We start from the raw sequence: 17696 nt of genomic DNA, 5'->3' as shown, positions 1-17696 counted from the left end.
ATAGCGAAAAAGTAAAACTTAGTTATAAAGGTCAATACACAAGTATCATTGCCTTTCAAGACGGTAAACTCGGTTAGTTGTTATCCTTCCTTGATTATGCAAAAAATTTCTGGCCACCCTCATCTTGTCTTTATACTGGCGATCACTAAGTTTACGCCTCAAATGTTGCCTTTTCTATCTGGTATTTAACTAGCTAAAGATTTACATACTTTGTTTTTATAATAAGATAAACAAGAAAGTGTATTTTATAGCAAAATACTTTCAAAAATAAAATTATATTTATTTTTTAGTTTGTTCATGCTCTTTAAGAGAGTACATCACTTTTCATGCCAGGTGGATAAAAAATGATATGATAATATCAATCCAAAGTTGTTTAGGGGTAATAGGACGCTTGCATAATTTAAGTGTTTTTAAAAATTCGAAACAACTTCATTTATGTATTTTCTCTTAATAAAAATATAACAATATTAGTTTATGTATGGCAACACTTTACTAGGGGATATACCTGAGCTCAAACCTATTTTCCCTTAAAATTCGAAATACTACTACTGTAAATATTTGTTACTAATAAAAATGCAATTTCCTATTAATTATAGAGTCCTTGATTAATGAGAAGTATAATTAATCATTGAGATACTATTAAATATGTCATTCACCAACTAATATAGTTTTTTCAATTGGAAAAAAGCTAGCTTTATGATGGCTCCTTGGTGTGATGTTCCTGCAGAACTTGTTGAAAGAATCAGTAAATTTGTGGAGAGTCATATTGATATCCTTCGAATTCGTGCAGTATGCAGTTCATGGCGTTCAACACTTTCTCCTGATTTTAAAATCCCCAAATCTGAGTTTCCCATCAAATTACCCTACGAACCGCCTTTTCCCCACCAACCCATGTTATGTACAACTGATTTCAAATCACATTTTTATTTAATCGAAAGCAGTGTTTATCTTATCCAACTTCCTCATCCTCCTCACACAGGCTGGTTGGTCAAGATTCTACAAACAGGACCTGGAAAATTTAAGATTTTGAATCCTCTAACCATCAGAGTGATGGATAATTTGCCTGATACGACGAAATTGAATTTTCTAGATTTTCGTGTTTCTCAAGTTTGTAAATTCTATCATGTGCATTGGGACTTAAACTATTACATACATTGTATGCTAGGATATGAATTATTTAATAAAGCCTTGCCTATTTGGAATGATCAAACCAATCAGTTTTCTATAATGGCTACTATTGATCACTTATTGTGTGTTAAATCAGGGGATAACAAATGGACTACCTTGAAACATCCCACTCATAGTAAGATTGTCGATATTATTGTTTATAAGGGGAATTTTTATGTTGTTGATACTTATGGACAGACCATAATGTATGATTCCTCTTTGTCTAACGATCACACCATCGTATCTTCCACATTAAAGGTGTTTAACGAATGGGGTACTAAGAAACGACTAGTCGAATCAGGTGGGGAGTTGTTTCTGGTTGATATGCTTTTAGATACTGATGTTAAGACAAAGTGGCATGGTTCTCAACCTTCATGGAAAAGTCCCAAAGAAATTAAGGTATACCGGCTTGATGAACAACAACACGAGTGGATTGCAGTGCATACATTGGGTGATCAAATTTTCTTTGCTGGTGATGACTGTTGTTTCTCTGTTTCTTCATCAAATTTTGGTGATCACTACTGCAGAGGAAACTGTATTTACTATGTGAACGGAGGTATAATTGTGGATAGGAAATGTTATCCGTCAAAGTACTATGCATACGACTTTGAAGATCATTTGGTATCTGGTCTTAGCGAAGAAGTAAAACTTAGATATGAAGGATTAGATGGTCATCACACAGGTATCTTTAGCTTACGAGATGGTAAACTTGGTTCATTGTTATCCTTCATCGAATATGCAGATATTTTCTGGCCACCACCATCTTGGATTTTTACTACTGACGATCATCAGGCAGAGTTTTGGCACTTTGTAATTGATGATAGACATGTAAGGTCGTTTAATGACACGCCCTACATGAAGAAGGTTCCGTTTCACAGGTGAAGATTTGTTTATGAAACTCTTTTATTGTATTCACATGCACTTCATTTAACTAATGCATTCATTGTCTCGTTTATATTATTAAATGTTGAGTTAACGTGCATACTGCACAACATTTTTAAGAGTTTGTCAAGTGCCATTGAGGTTTCCAGATCAATATTGATAACCAAAAGTGTTGGATAATAATAGTAACATGAACAAGAATCGTGATCCTGTTTATATATTATGCATAAAAAAAATAAATGTAGCTTCTAGGAGTTGCAACTTCCTGCAGATATATCTATACTATTATGGTAATGCTACTCAATTCGAAGTGTATAGAGGTATAGTGTATTGTTATTTTTTACTCTTTAGCAGCTGAGAGTTGAATAGGCTTGTTCCCTTTTGTCTCCCCTTGGCTTATTTAGGATTAATACTACTTAAACTGTTTGAATGTATACAGGGGACGAACCGTGACACATATTTAGTGCTTGCACATTATCTTTGTCATGCATTTCGTCAACCATTAGGATTTGTGGCTTACTGTCTATAGGACAGCATAACTAACATGAAATATTAGCATCTCCTCCGGATGTCATTGTTCTTTTCACTATTATTTTCAACATCTCCTTTTGAAACCTGTTTTGTAGTGCTTGACTTAAGCCGAGGGTCTTTAGTAACAATGTTTCTGTCTTGATAAGGTAGGATTAAGGTTTATGTACACATCACCCTTCCCGGACTTCACTTGGGCTTACACTGTGTATGTCAGTACCAAATTTAAGTTGTTTCTGGTTGATATGTTTTTAGATACTGATGTTAAGTTGCAGAACAATCAATCCCATGGAAATACCGGCTTGATGAAGAACAACATGAGTGCATGCATTAGGTGATGAAATTTTCTTTGCTGATGACAATTGTTGTTTCTCTGTTTCTTCATCAGATTTTGGTGATCACTACTGCAGAGGAAACTGTATTTACTATAAGAATGCAGGAAATAAAGTTAGAAGATATTTTGTGGCCACCTCTATCTTGGCTTTTTACTGACGATGCCGAAACTATTTGATACTAGACATGTAAGCTGGTGTGAGAATGAGAAGAAGCTTAATCCTAGACATGTAAGGTCGTTCTAAAAGCTAGCTTGATAATTAACTTGAAATATGTTTGAATTTTAGTATTCCTATTTATTCTAATCAGCTGAAGATTTCGATTCTTTGTTTATGAAACTCAATGTCTTCGATACTCCATGCATTTGTTCCTGTTTATATTAAATGTTAAATTCGACATTTAACTTGATGGTGTTTGTCATGAGGTTTCCAGAATATATTTTTTTAAAATTGATGTTTTCCAAAAAAAGAAATGTAATTTAAAAGTGGAGGGAAATTTTGGAAAATGTTTTCCTTAATTTAGAAAAAAATGAGTTGATCTGGAAAATTTTATCCAAAACTTTTGTCCCAACCAAACATGGGAAAATTAGAAAATATTTTCCTTCATACCAAAAACACTCTTAATTAGATAGTAGTTAATCTATTAATAATAATAATAATATCTCGACTATGTGAAAATCAACTTACCTAAGAATAAATTTTCAAAAAGTGTAATTAACTTAAACACTAACTACGCCCTATAATGTAGATAGGAGAGAGTATCCCTTCATGCTACTAGGCTATTAGCCTTGTATCCAAATCTTGGACCTCTACGCCTTTTTAGGGTCATGTTTTATTTAAGGTGTAAACTTGTAATATCATGCACGATCACATCTTTTTTATATTTCTTCGGCGTACCACCTGTCTACCTCTACTTTTCGTTAGGCCCTCTAATGTCAACTGCCCATACTTTCTCATTGTATCATCTATACATATCCTTAATTATATTGAATAAAGACAAATTGATCCACTGGTATTTCGACGCTCGATCTCTACTCCTCGAAAGTCTCTCGTATTAACTTAGGCCCTCTAGCTAGTGTCAACTGTTCATACCCCTCGTTAGAGCGTTTATAAATATTCTCTTTGACATATTCAAGCCTCTGTCTTTCCCAAAATAACTCCACCAAAAAGTCCTCACTTTATTGGATTTTTCAACAAAAAAAGAATATATATTTGTGCTCTCATTTATTTTCTTTCTGTGGACTGTAAAAATGACCAGGTGGTGGTGTGGTGTAGATTTGTATAGGAGACAGCTTTCTGCCACTGAACAGTTGGCTTCAATAATTGGAAATCTTAAATAATTTGAAATTATTTTGCAGTGAATTATTGCTATTGATTGATTACTGCCATTTCTTGAAGATATATAAATATTGGCAATGCAATAATGTCTTGCCAATGTATAGTAGTTGTGAAAATTTAAATTTTTAGCATACACTTCCTAGTAATTAATTTTGTAGTGGACCACTCAGGATTGACAGAGTAGTACAATACTCTGAATCTCTATACTTTCTAATATCCGAGTATTTGTAGATTTTAAAATTTAGCTGATGACGTATGTTGTGTTAGAAATATCCGAAAATATGATTTACTTTATTTACCTCTTGAGAAGGGGTTTGGAAAAGATGTGATATACCTAAAATTGGAGATAGAAAAGAAATTTTCGATAGATCATTGACTTGAAGAAAAGCATTAATTATAAAAAGAAAATGTACACACATTTAATTTGTAAAAATAATTATGGATGCTATAGAAAAATGAAGAAACTCATTTATGATATATGCTAATGCACAGCTTGATTCACAAAGATGTTTATTAAAAATTAAATAAATGAGTTGTTACTAAAAGAAACAGTAAAATTATAGTTATACACAACTTACACAACCACCCTGACTGAATAATAACAATATTCAAATATTGATAGTTAAACCCCTCACTAATTCCCGCCCATAATCCCAATTTTTCATAAATATAATCAAACTCAAAATAAAAATATTACAAAAAATAAATAACAAAGTATACATAATTCATAAAAAAAAATGAATTTTTTTTTTTTGATAATGGAAAATCAAAGGCTAATTGATAACCCTTGTTCAGTAATATGGAATGACTGGTGGTGGTGGAGATGCGTAGGAGACTCCGATTACCGGTGGGAGAGGAATATTTTCGTAAAATGGTGGTGGTGGTGGCGGAGAAGAGTAAGTGGGCGGGGGAGGTGATGGTGATGGTGGCGGTGGTGATGAGTAGTAGTAAGTGGGAGGAGGAGGAGATGGTGATGGAGGTGGTGGTGATGAGTAGGTGTATGGTGGTGATGGTTTTGGTTCCCAATGTGAATTAGGAGGTGGAGGTGGTGGTTCGTTACAAGGTGGGGTAGGTGGGGTTGGGTGTGATGGAGTTTTTGGGTGTTCGTATGATGGTGTTGGTGGTGGTGGTGGTGGTGATTGGGGTTGTGGATGCTCGTATGATGGTGTTGGTGGTGGTGGTGATGGGGTTTTTGGATGCTCGTATGATGGTGTTGGTGGTGATGGTGTTTTTGGATGCTCGTATGATGGTGTTGGTGGTGATGGGGTTTTTGGGTGTTCGTGTGATGGTGGAGTTTTTGGATGCTCGTACGACGGTGTTGGTGGTAGTGGTGATGATGGAGTTTTTGGATGTTCATACGACGGTGTTGGTGGTGGTGGTGGTGATTTAGGCTTGTAAGTAGGTGGTGGCTCATGATACACGGGGGGTGGTGGAGAATAATAAACTGGTGGTGGTGGTGGGGACGATGGAGATGGGTGGTAATATACAGGTGAGGGTGGAGGAGGTGAATGATGAGTTACAGGTGAAATTTTGTGAGTAGGTGGTGGTGGACTTCTATGTTGATAGGTTGGGGACTTTTTGTAAGGTGCTGGTGGAGGAAGAGGAGTTGATTTAGGTGGCGGCGGAGATCGCTTGTTATGCGAACCCGAAGACTTCCAAGTAGGTGGTGGTGGGCCTCTTGGCTTTGGTTTTGGTTTTGGCTTTGTCGAAGGAGATGTAGCAAAAGGGCTATAACACTTGGATTTCCTACAATCATACGGTTTTGCATCATCCGAAGAGCATTCTTTAGCAGATCTTTGATTCTTCTTTCCAACGATACAGTTCTCCTGGGCGTCACCAGATCTAGTCGCAGCACAAACTGGAGCTTCCCCGGTGAAGTAATTGAACGAATACGTAAAGTTTTGCAACCTCGGAAGTTGGCAAATGCTAGCTGGTATAACCCCAGTAAGCTTGTTGTGAGCCACATTCAGTTCCTCCACACTCCTCATTTTGCTCACAGTTGATGGCAATGAGCCTTGAATCTTGTTGAAGCTAACATCAAACACGGTTAACTTGTTCAACAATCCAATCTCCATTGGCAAACACCCAGTGAGGTTATCATTCATCAATATCAACTCATTCAACGTTTTCCCCATTTTCCCAATACTTGCGGGAATACACCCTCCAAGATCGTTATTAGCAAACACAAGAACCGAAACAGGAGAGTTACCCAAGTTCTCCGGGATGCCAAAACGGAATCTATTGTCATTCAAAAACAACGCATCCAAATCTTTATCGAAAAGTCCTGAAGGAACTGGTCCTTCAAAGTCATTAAACCTTAGATCCAAAAACTTCAAAGAAGGTAGTGAAAGAACTACCTTAGGAAACCCACCAACAAACCTATTATTACTCAAATCAAGCTCCCTAAGAAGCTTCAAATGGCTAAAGGTTTTTGGTACAACTCCACAAAAACGATTCGAGTTGAGATGGAAAAGAACCAGATCTGTAAGAAGACCAAGTTCTGCAACTAATGAACCAGCAATATCAGCATGATTAAGATCAATGCCAGCTACAACTCTAATCGAATCATCCGTTAACGAAGGAGCACAAAACACTCCACCATAGGAACACACATTTGGACCTGTCCAATTAGCTGTGAAGTTAAAAGGATCAGAAAACATTGCTGTTTTCCAATACTGCAACGCGATATAAGCATCGCGAATCTTTGAGTTTTCAAAACTCAACTTACTAGCATTAGCCTTAATGTCATCTAATCCGATATCGCTATCACCTTCTTGTCCTACCACATACGAGATCTGGTAAGACAAAAGAGTAATAACGAAAAAAGAAATTAATACGCCCCGGCTAGGAGGCCGCATTGCTGAATCTGATAGAGATTTTCTAGCTATGAAGAAGAAAATGAAGTTTTTGTTTTTTCACAATGTGTTGTTGAATGAAATTGATTTGAATAAAATAGAGCAAGTAAACACCTCTATTTATTCCTTCACAGCTCTTTGCCTATTTGTGTTTGTTTTTCTTACTTGGAGACACATTATAATGACATGCCAGCACGTCTTTAATAAAATCTTGGTTTATATTTGAATAATTGACATAACATAAAGATTCTCTGTTTTCATATTTTTTATTTTTTAAATTATACAAAAAAAAAAGAGAGTAAATAATGACAATCAATTTGCCAACTATATTACTCGTTTTTGAAAGGAAAAAAAGGAACAATGACGGTGCCAGATTGGTGTGGAAGTACTCGCAAGGGTTTAAGTAGTATTTAATTTAAATTATAATTTATTGGCTTTTAGTAGTATTTTAATTATTATTGGCAAGGGCACCAATTTCAATATTAACGGCAGTTTAGTACTTTGAATTATACAATAATTTAAAAAACAGAGTAAAATAAGCAAAAATGAAATTAACAAATAAAATAAGTGTCTAGTGGGTACATTTTTCAGGCCCCCACGTCTATTTGCTACAAGTAAATGACATGCCACCACGTTAAGACAAATTTACCCCTTTTTTTTTTCGAGTTATAAAGGAGACCTGTTAGGATAGAAAGTTAGTAGGTAGTTAAATTTTTTTTTTTTAATATAGATTAGTATCTATTATATTTCGATTAGCGCAGTATTTTGTTGTTGCTTTGATATATTTACACTATTTTCTTGTGATGTGCTATACTTTTTTCTCTATACATAAAACAAACGCATTTGAGTTGAAAATATTTTAAAAATAGACCCTCTATCTCTACGAGCTAGTAGTAAAGTTTGCATATATTTTATATTTTTCAAACTTTAATGGTGAAATTTCATTGGGAATATTATTGTTGTTGTTTGATATTTAAATTCCATCGCATAGAACCTTATTTGAAAAAAGCGCTCTTTATAAAAAAAAATTTATATCAAAAATTCGAGTTTGAAATGTCTGATATAAAAAGAAACAACCTCTATTAACTACAAACACATCCTTTGATAATTAATACAATTTCTCATGTTACTTTGCCAAATTAAAAGTTCTTCAAATATTATCTCAATTCTTACTGCGGTAAATATGAAAAAGTATTTGCTTAGATTGAGATAAATTGTATCATTTAGCATGTTTTTATAATAATATATTAGTAATCTAAACAATAAATTTATAATATTACAAAATAAAATAAACACAATGTTGAGTTATTGTAAAAAAAAATATATAATGCAAACGATAAATAGAATTAGTAAATAAACAAAAGCAAAATAAGACATTGGAAGATCATAACATGATCAAATCGAATTAGTCATAATGAATATAATAATCCTAATAAAATTTTCAATAACAATTAAAATAAATATTGCGATAGCTACAAACACAAATAAATATATGAATAAAAAAGACTTTGCAAATTAGCAATACTCGTAAAGAAAAAAAAAATCTCCACTTGATTAGGTGACAAATAAAGCTTCAAGCTGGCATTGCAATTTAGCAAGACTCATAACAAAAAAAAAAAATCTTTCTAGAAAAAAAAATAGCTGTAAGTTTAAAAATTACAAATTAATTAAAACAAGACTTTATGAGTATAATTTTGATAATTGCATAGTTATAATTTCATTTATTACGAAGATTGTGATTTGTCCGTTTCGCTTGCTAATCTATAAACAATGTAATTAATATATAAAATGGAGGATATACAGACAATATACAAATAGTATAATCTTTTAAAGAATTTTTCAGAAATTACATATAAATAACAAGGGTAAGCATAAACAAATTCTGGATTAATATAATGAGAAACCAAGTTATACAAATTTTGAATTTATACCATCAAGAACTGAATTATGGAATTGTAGATTTATACTATTAGAAAACTGAACAACAAGAATTAGAGAAATTGTAATCACGAATAACATTTTTCTTAAATTATAGTTATAGTACATAATATAGGCCAAAGGTTTGTTATTCTGCATAATATTTTCTTAAAAATACGTGTAACCAACTCGAAAGAAAATTTGGATGCTAGAGTAAAATATTGTTATGTTATAGAGGATTCTAACTTTACTTTCAATATTTCATTTCATGTGATAACATATTCGTTTTACTTTTTTTTTTTTAAATGATTTTATTTTATATTTGAAAATAATTTAATTTTATCCTTATTCTCATCTCCAAATTGTTATAACTACACAAATGACATGATTTGATTTAGATTTAAGATTATCATGGATTAAAAGGGATATTTTTTTCTTCTTCTTAATTTGGATATATATTCAATAGACTAGTTCAAATAAAGTGAAATTAAAGGGAGTAATAAATAGATGATAAACAATTATTATAGACAAGTTCACATAAAGTTTTAATTTTATGAATTACGCGTTTGTGTGTCTTCTTTCTAGCAATTATTGATAGCATTTTTTTTTACTCATTAAATAAATAAATAAATAAATCATTATTGGTAGCATTACCTCTTTTATAAACTTCTTTTTTTTTTGAATGAGTCTTTTCTTCTCTTTTTGCGGCCAACCGAAGACGAAATAAAGTTATATAATTATGTGAGCATTGGATAATGTTTTATTATGAAATTTAAATAGAAAACTTGTTTTCTAAAGTTAAAATATTGACTATTTTTAGTATTCTGTTTGATCTGATATAAATTAGAGATGTTCTTGATATACATTGGAGTTAAAAAAGGTGAAAACACATATTTTTTTTTTCTAATTTGATAAATTTAAATTAATCTAATATAGAAACATTTGGGTAAATGTAAAACAGCTATATAATTAAACAGGACAGCCACGTCGTACGCTGTGGGTTGGCCCTATATTTTCAATCTTGCACATGCCTTGCCGTGCCAGCTCCATTAACTTTCATTTTTTATTCGTAATTTATTTGTCTTTCATTTAGCGTGATATAATTTAATTTAATATATAATTATATATTATTTTAAAATATAATACATAAACATATTTTTTAATTGATGTTAACTGATATTTGTACTTTTTAACTTTTAATTCATACAAGTAAATATTAAGTGTATATAAAGTTGAACGAATCAATAATATACGTTATTCAGATGTGATAAAAACAAGCAAAGTCAAATTTGAAGGACAAATGTCCTTTCTTTTTTCTTTTGTTAAGTATTTGAGAAACCTTTAGTATAACGTATTCTTTTGAGGGTTGCTTCATAACTTTCATCATTAAATCTAAAGTTTTGATTCTCTCAACATCAAACGTGAACAGTGTTTGTGAGTAGAAAGTTAGATTTGAAAAAAAAAGGATCTATTTTAACCTTCCTTATGTTATAGTAAGAACTAAGAAGATCGATTAGTAGCGAATTCAAAATTTTTAATAAGGGGTTCAAAATTTGTAGAATTAGGCTTAAAAATAGCCGGAAGAGATTTACCATCTACTATATATACATAAAAAACTATTTTAATTATTTATAAATAATATAATTTTTCATATTATTGAAATGTTCTTTAAAAAACTGCATGCGGCATTTACACACATATAACATTCTTCCCTCTATGTTCAGTCATAAATTTTATTTGATTATGAAAATCTGATCTTTGAATATTTTCAACTTTTCAAAATCTGACTCTTCAATTCCACTAACAAGAACTTCAACTAAAATGTATGTCTGAATACAAATTTAAATTTCAAAAATTACAACTTCAAAACTAAACTTCTTAAATTTTCACTTCATAATTTATGATAAGCTAATACATGCCCACCTAAATTTACTCAACTAAATTATTATTATTAAAATGGTAGTATCTCAACCCTCAAGGACTAGGTCAAAAAGATTCCCACTTTTGCTACTGTACCTTATGTGTGATGCATTATATGTCTGTACGGCTTAAAGTAAACCAATTTACTTGACTTTTTCATGTAATTGACCTTGTCAGACAATACACAATATATTTCTTTTTCCCTTTTTTATTGGAACACAAATATTATATCCTACATAAAATTTTTTGTCAAATATCAACAATGATTTCGTTTGCTGAGTTCAAAAGCTAAAATAACCTAAGCTACGTGACAAGTGTCAGTAGGCTATTGGGCGTAGACGTGCAAAGAGCCGGGGGGCGGAGCTACATGATTTTCAGGATGTCTAGTTGAACACTCTTTGTCCGAGAAAAATGTTATACATACGTAAAATGATAGGGGATAAATCAAACAATACTGAAATTTCAAGCTAATAAGAAAGTAATATACTAAAATGTGTATTTCGTACTAGCAATAAATTGAAAAGGAAAAGATAGTACAACATATATATTAGCTTGAACACGAATAATTGTATTGACCCACAAAAAGTAGACATGATATATATATAACCTTTGAGATATAAAGCTAATTAACACGTTAAATCAAAGGATAATATAATATTGGACAAACAAGAATGATATTACTTTCTTCTAAGGAAGGAAAAGTATAGAGATATTTGTCAAAGAGATTCATGATTGGGAAAAATTGGCCCTTAGGTCTTTGGCTGGACGTTGTCTTGCATGTTGCTAGCTAGGCATATGACAACCTATTAAGGATGTGTTCCATAGAAATAAAATATATATTTGAAAAGATCGAAAAATAGAATCATCTGACTTCATTTATTCTCAATAGCCATGAGATGATTATCTCATAACTAGGGTGATCCTTTCGTCGATAAATGCTCTTATTATAATCGTAGTCTCTACAGGATCAATAGCATCGATCTACATCGAGAATTCAAGTAATGTACACGTCATTAGTTCGTTCCTTTGTAGGAATAACCCGTAATAACGAACTAGCAAAATGAATTTATTTATGGTAAAGTAATCAAATTGAAACGATTAAAAATTAAATAGTTTATTAAACTAAACAACAAATTAATACCTGAAAAACTATACCATAAAATGTGAGTATCCCATAATAATAAAGTAGATCAAAAAGCAAAAACTTTCAGTTGTCTTAGACGCGTATTAATTTTATTTTTTCCCTTTTATAGTTTAGGATAAAATAAGATTCGATAGGGTGCATGGAAGATCGTGTTGACAAGTAATGTGGGACCTTTGATCGACAAAACAAAAAAGACGTTTGAATTGATTTATTTTACGTGTCAATTATGATAACTTATAATATTTTTAACGTAATGTGTAATTAATATACAAACTTCATTCAAAAAAATTAAGATTCCACGCGTACGATTTGACTATCGGAAAATCAAAAGTGCCACAATTTATTTGTTTGGTGTTTCAAAAAAATAAATATTTTTCCGTTTTTTAGTTCGTCCTGGAAAAGATATACCGTGGTTTTGATTTAACTCTTAGTAAAGAGCATAACAGTCCTATTGTTCAGATGGAGAGAAGAACTTATGTGGAAAATTTCCAAAGGAACAATTTCATGAAATGTTTTAATATCTTATTTTACTTATTACTATGTTCAACTCATGTATTCCTCTATCCTTAGACCAAAATGAGTCCTCTATACCTATGAGACTGCAGGTCAGAATCAACTTACCAAGTATGAGGACCTGAATAAATGGGAAGGTAAATACCCATGTTTGGCCTTCCCTCAAGGTAAAAAAATGGCAGAAAAAAAACTATTTTTGGTTTGATAAATGGATGGGTGTTGTAAGCCTCAAAGGTCGTTTCCCTGACATCTTTAACACCAACTTTACACTATTGCTGATATATAGTCTGGGATATGATATCTGAATGACTTGAACTGTTTAAGGTTCTGCAGAATTTACAAGGTATACAAACGGGTGAGGATTATTTATGGTGGCAGGGGCACAACAAAGGTTAAGGAAGGACACAAACAGATAAGTCTTGGTGGCGTTCAAGACTTCAAATAGCCTTGGAAACAAATCTAGAGGATCAAAGCGCCACACTAAGTGGCAGGTTTTACATGGCTATTAGCCAATGAAGCAGTTTTGACATTGGATAATGTGGCTAAAAGAGGAATCTCCTCTATGCAATAGATGTGGTAAGGTTACTGAGACAGCAAGACATCTCTTCGTACATTGCAACTTTACTGGAGCAGCTATGACAGATTTTCCTTAATCACAGAGACATCTCCTGTAGTATGCCTAGCAAGATTGATGAGACTCTATTCAGTTGGGAGATGGCTGGAGTTGGGGCTACAAAGAAAGAAAGATAGAGGATGATGTATTTGGTGGGCTATATGGAGGGAGAGAAATGATAGATGTTTTGACAATAGGAACAACATGCAGGAAGTCAAGCTCAAGTGTATTTTGTTGTTCTGTTTTGGTGTACAAATGTCTACTCCAATGAAACTGAGTCAATCATAGATGTTTTAGGGTCCATTTAGATTTGGTTCAGCTTTGGGGTAGATTATACTCCAGTTCTGCTTATTTGTAAATGTGGGTTTTCTACACCAAGTACTATCTTAAATACAAATATTACCAATTTCAAAAACAATAAATGTACATCTGCATTATACTCATACCGCAACACTTTATTCAGCTATGATGAGGATCCCATTCTTCTCTGTTCAGCAATTTATCTTGAACACAAAGCAAAACAGATAGAATTGCAAGGGGCAGAAACGGAGAGGGACGGATAAAATGTGCATGACCAATCTAACTAGTTTGGCATTGAGCCAAAAAGCACTGTTGTTTTACTAAATGATACATGTGCTTCACCAACAAGTCAGAACAAACTAAAGTGAATTGAGAAACTGCTACACTATAGAACACAATATATGCATACAAAGTCTATAATGCAAACAGTATAGAACACTTCCTTGGGAAGAAAGCTCTAGGACACATCCAAAGCTGTAACCTACCGCCATGGGACAAGCAGCTTGGAAGCTATATCTACATAATTTGATTTTCTTCTATGCATGATCAAAGATGTTATTCAACAGGTTCCTCCAACTAAAGTAAACTCACTTTTGGTTTACTCAATAGCAATATAGCATCATGACACTCCTTTATGTCAAGGAAACCGAGATAAAGACAAATAAATAATAGTTGGAACCAAAATGCAATTGGAAGGAGAATTCACACACACAAAAAAAATAGAATGGTCAACAGTTCAATTGTGATGCCCCAGACAAATTCATTTTTCATGCTGATGGCAGTTTTCATATGGATTTGAAGAGCTTGTAAAGCTTCTACACACATTTAGTCCCAAACGGCTTTTGCTTTCTAATAGATCCAATCTCACTTTATCGTACATCCATCCTTTTTGGGATTTGCAACTGTTTCACCTGATTGGTGCCTCTCTATTGTACACAACATATGTAATTGATAACTTCCTATATCCAATTATATTTCAGCAGTATATATCCAATTATGGTTTAAATAGAAATAGGTCGATTTTGTTGGGAAAAAAAGTAATATACAAAAAAAATATTATAAATAACATATTTCGATTGTGTCAATAAAACTCACCAAAATGGTTGCTTACTGAGCTGCTGTTGCAATAACAAAGAACCACTAGGTAAGTATAGGAAAAATGCACATCTCTATACCCCTTTTGAAAGTCTTAGTTACGGAACTTCCATTCAACTCAAGAGATTTGGCAGCAAACATTATTTTAAAATGAACAAAAAAAATATCCTTTCTTAAGAATTCTAATGGTTGTTCATCATACAAAATGCAGGTGTTACAGTTTTAAGCCTGCTATTATCTCAGACCATAACATAAAAAAGAAACAGAAGATACATCCCTACAGCTAAAGGCAGAGATAGGGTACCTACTATGCTGTAGCCGTTATTTCATTTGTTCCTACTTCTTCCTGTTCTAACTCCTTAACTGCTCTTATGAGACCCTTTGTGATTGCATTTAGATGCACCCCATTCTCCTTCATCTCCTCAAGCAGTTTCTCTGCTGTTGTCCAATCTAAAGCCTTAAGGCATAGAGATTGAATAAATTTGTTATATTCATCCGCATTAGGCTGAACTCCATACTCCTTCATATCTCCCAATAGTTCCAGAGCCTTGTCATACTGTTCGAGCTTGAAATAGCCCCGAATAATTGTGTGAAAAGTGACGGGACTTAGACAGGAGTGCTTCTTTTTGGCTTCATTCAAAATCTTGCAGGCCTCCTCCATCTCACCTCCCTTTGTATAACCACTCATGATTACACTATAAGTGTACACATCAGGTTTCAAACCTCTACCCTCCATCACCTTCAATAGTTTCCTAGCTTCTCCCATTTCTCCCTTCTTGGAGAGCGCATTAATAACTGTATTAAAGACTGCATTGCCAGGTGGTGGACCTGCATCTATCATTTTTAAGAGCAAGTTTTTGGCCTCGTCAATGTCTTCACTGCAATAGGAACGCAGCTGCTTTTCCCCTGTTACATCATTTGCCCTACACAGCCCATTGATGACATGTGAGAATGACTTAATGGCATGCTTCCGCTCTTCTTTGGGGAACTCATCCAACACCTCCATTGCAAGTTTAACGCCTTCATCTTTGCGACAAAGAGAGCTGATCAACAACTTAATAGAAGATACAGGCAGATTAATATTTTTCTCCTTTGCCGACAAATAAACCAGATGTGCATCTCTACACTTATTTCCTTTACACAGAAAAGAAACAATCTTTCCAACTTTCTCAGCACCAGGCAACTTATCAGCATTAAGCATCTTCTCACAAACAGTAGAAGCCCAATCATAAATCGATCGCCTAGAAAGTGCTTCAATGGTAAAATAGTATGTATCAGCATTTGGTGCACATCCTAAATCCCCAAACTTATTGAAGATCTCAAATGCAGCCTTTCCTTTACCTAATCTCGACAATAAAGCAATCAATTCATTAAGAATCTCATCACTCAATATTCCCTTGTTCTTTTCTCCAATCTCCTTCACCAAATCCCATAAAGCATAGATATTCCTACCTTGAATGCAGATTGCAGTAACCAACAATTCAACTGCCTTACTCGTCACGACAAACTCGGGTTTCTTCAAAACCCACTTGAAAAACGAAATCAAATTCTCCCCAGGAACATAAGGCGTCTCAAGCACTCTAACAACCAACTCCTCATTCAAAGACAACTCAATTTCCTCAAGACTAGACTCAATAGATCCGTCAATAATACCACTACTCTGCAATAAAGACAACAAAGTCTCCAATTTCTCCAAATCTAAATCCTCATCTTCCACTACAACCTCAGTATTTCCTAAATCAGACCCATTTTCAACTGCAAGGGTATCATCATTAAGAACAGAGGACCCTTCAACAACAACTCCAAAAACAGAGTCTTTATCATTTTCAAAGGGGTGAGAACCTAGAGATTCGGATTGTTCAGATTGGTTCGATGAGAAAAATCTTGTTGTTTCACATAAATAAGATTTGGAAGAAACACAATGAGAATAATAACGAAATGAAGATTCAAATGTACTCACTGGAGCTAAAGTTTGATCTCTGGATACTTGATGAAGAAAAGCAGTAAAGGCTCGGTTTTGGAGACCACAAAAGCTTTTCTTTGCTACAACACTACTCAGAACCGCTGATCTCCACATTCTCTCTCTCTCTGTTTCTCTATTGAGGTTTCTCTCTGTAAAACCCTATACTATTGTGCCTGGGGTTTTCCTGTTCTGGGCATAGCTGAAGTGTAAACAGTATAGAAGACAGACCCAAACCCAAAGTCTCAGCCCAGTCCAATTGCCCCACTTTTTTGAAGTTCTTTTTTTTTTTTTTGGAGATTTTTTAATTGAAACATTATTTTGTCAATAAAACATATGGTTTGGAGTATAATTTGTCACTTTTTTTTTTGGAGAGGTTATTAGCAAGAAGGGTTTGATTTGTCCATTATGTTGGTGAGAGGGTATTAAAAATATAAAGATAAAATATTTTTGAATTCAAAACATAAAATAAGGTAGAACTAGTCCATTTTCAATAATATAGAGGTATATCTCTTAATTCATATACGATTACATTAATATACTTCTCTTTGAATCATAAATAAAAGTTTACTAATTGGACTAATAACAAACACATATTAAGTCAAATACTAGGCCCAAGTAAGTCTTTGAAACAAAATTCTAGTAGAAGGTATCTATAGAAAAATATTTCAAATAATTGTAGATATGGTTTACTTTCAAATGAGTATATATTCTAATATATAAAGTGTTAAAAGGGCTTACTACCTATCAAATTGAATGTCTGTTTTTGCAAGATTGAACAAGTAGTCACATGATGACCGATTCGGTTAGATTGATAAGTATCTGCCACACTTAAATCTCTGCAGTTCTCTAGAAATTTGAATTTTCTTTTTTTAAATCATAAGTCATTTTCGAGAAAAACTAAATTTAACAAACGTACTATTTGAATTTCATCTTCATGTACACTTAATAACCTAACATGCATGACTATTTATAAGTTCACAATACAAGATCAAATTATTGAGAAACTCAAATAACTAAATCATAACAATGAAATACAATAGGATCATGATGTGAATTTATAGTGGAGATAGAAAGAATTGATATTTATGTATTAATTTTATATTGTGTTGATTTGCTAGATGAGATCAAA

General features: G+C 33.1%; 3 protein-coding genes across 3 annotated transcripts; 1 reads left to right on the top strand and 2 right to left on the bottom strand.

Moving 5' to 3' along the window:
- The first annotated feature begins 699 nt into the window (after positions 1 to 699).
- On the top strand, positions 700 to 3088 carry LOC101259802 (F-box protein SKIP23-like). Its single transcript, XM_069291514.1, has 2 exons — positions 700 to 1995; positions 2966 to 3088. The coding sequence occupies exons 1-2, from the start codon at positions 700 to 702 to the stop codon at positions 3086 to 3088; spliced, it is 1419 nt and encodes a 472-aa protein (XP_069147615.1).
- A 1652-nt stretch (positions 3089 to 4740) lies between these two features.
- On the bottom strand, positions 4741 to 7468 carry LOC544060 (leucine-rich repeat extensin-like protein 2). The gene has a single exon (XM_004249806.5). It carries the CDS (start codon positions 7103 to 7105, stop codon positions 5039 to 5041), a length of 2067 nt encoding a protein of 688 aa, XP_004249854.2. The 5' UTR covers positions 7106 to 7468; the 3' UTR covers positions 4741 to 5038.
- A 7276-nt stretch (positions 7469 to 14744) lies between these two features.
- Positions 14745 to 16964, bottom strand: LOC101258511 (small ribosomal subunit protein mS80 (rPPR6)). The gene has a single exon (XM_004249805.5). It carries the CDS (start codon positions 16679 to 16681, stop codon positions 14912 to 14914), a length of 1770 nt encoding a protein of 589 aa, XP_004249853.1. The 5' UTR covers positions 16682 to 16964; the 3' UTR covers positions 14745 to 14911.
- Positions 16965 to 17696: the final 732 nt, after the last annotated feature.

This window comes from Solanum lycopersicum, chromosome 11 (genome assembly GCF_036512215.1).
Source record: "Solanum lycopersicum chromosome 11, SLM_r2.1".
Taxonomy (NCBI): Eukaryota; Viridiplantae; Streptophyta; class Magnoliopsida; order Solanales; family Solanaceae; genus Solanum; species Solanum lycopersicum.
This window is presented reverse-complemented; position numbering and strand designations above follow the sequence as displayed.

Coding starts and splice junctions, on each gene's coding strand:
- LOC101258511 (XM_004249805.5), bottom strand. CDS start 16,681: ATGTGGAGATCAGCGGTTCTGAGTAGTGTTGTAGCAAAGAAAAGCTTT.
- LOC544060 (XM_004249806.5), bottom strand. CDS start 7,105: ATGCGGCCTCCTAGCCGGGGCGTATTAATTTCTTTTTTCGTTATTACT.
- LOC101259802 (XM_069291514.1), top strand. CDS start 700: ATGGCTCCTTGGTGTGATGTTCCTGCAGAACTTGTTGAAAGAATCAGT. Junction 1,996..2,965: donor TTGTAATTGATGATAGACAT/GTAAGGTCGTTT, acceptor TTTCTTCATCAG/ATTTTGGTGATCACTACTGC.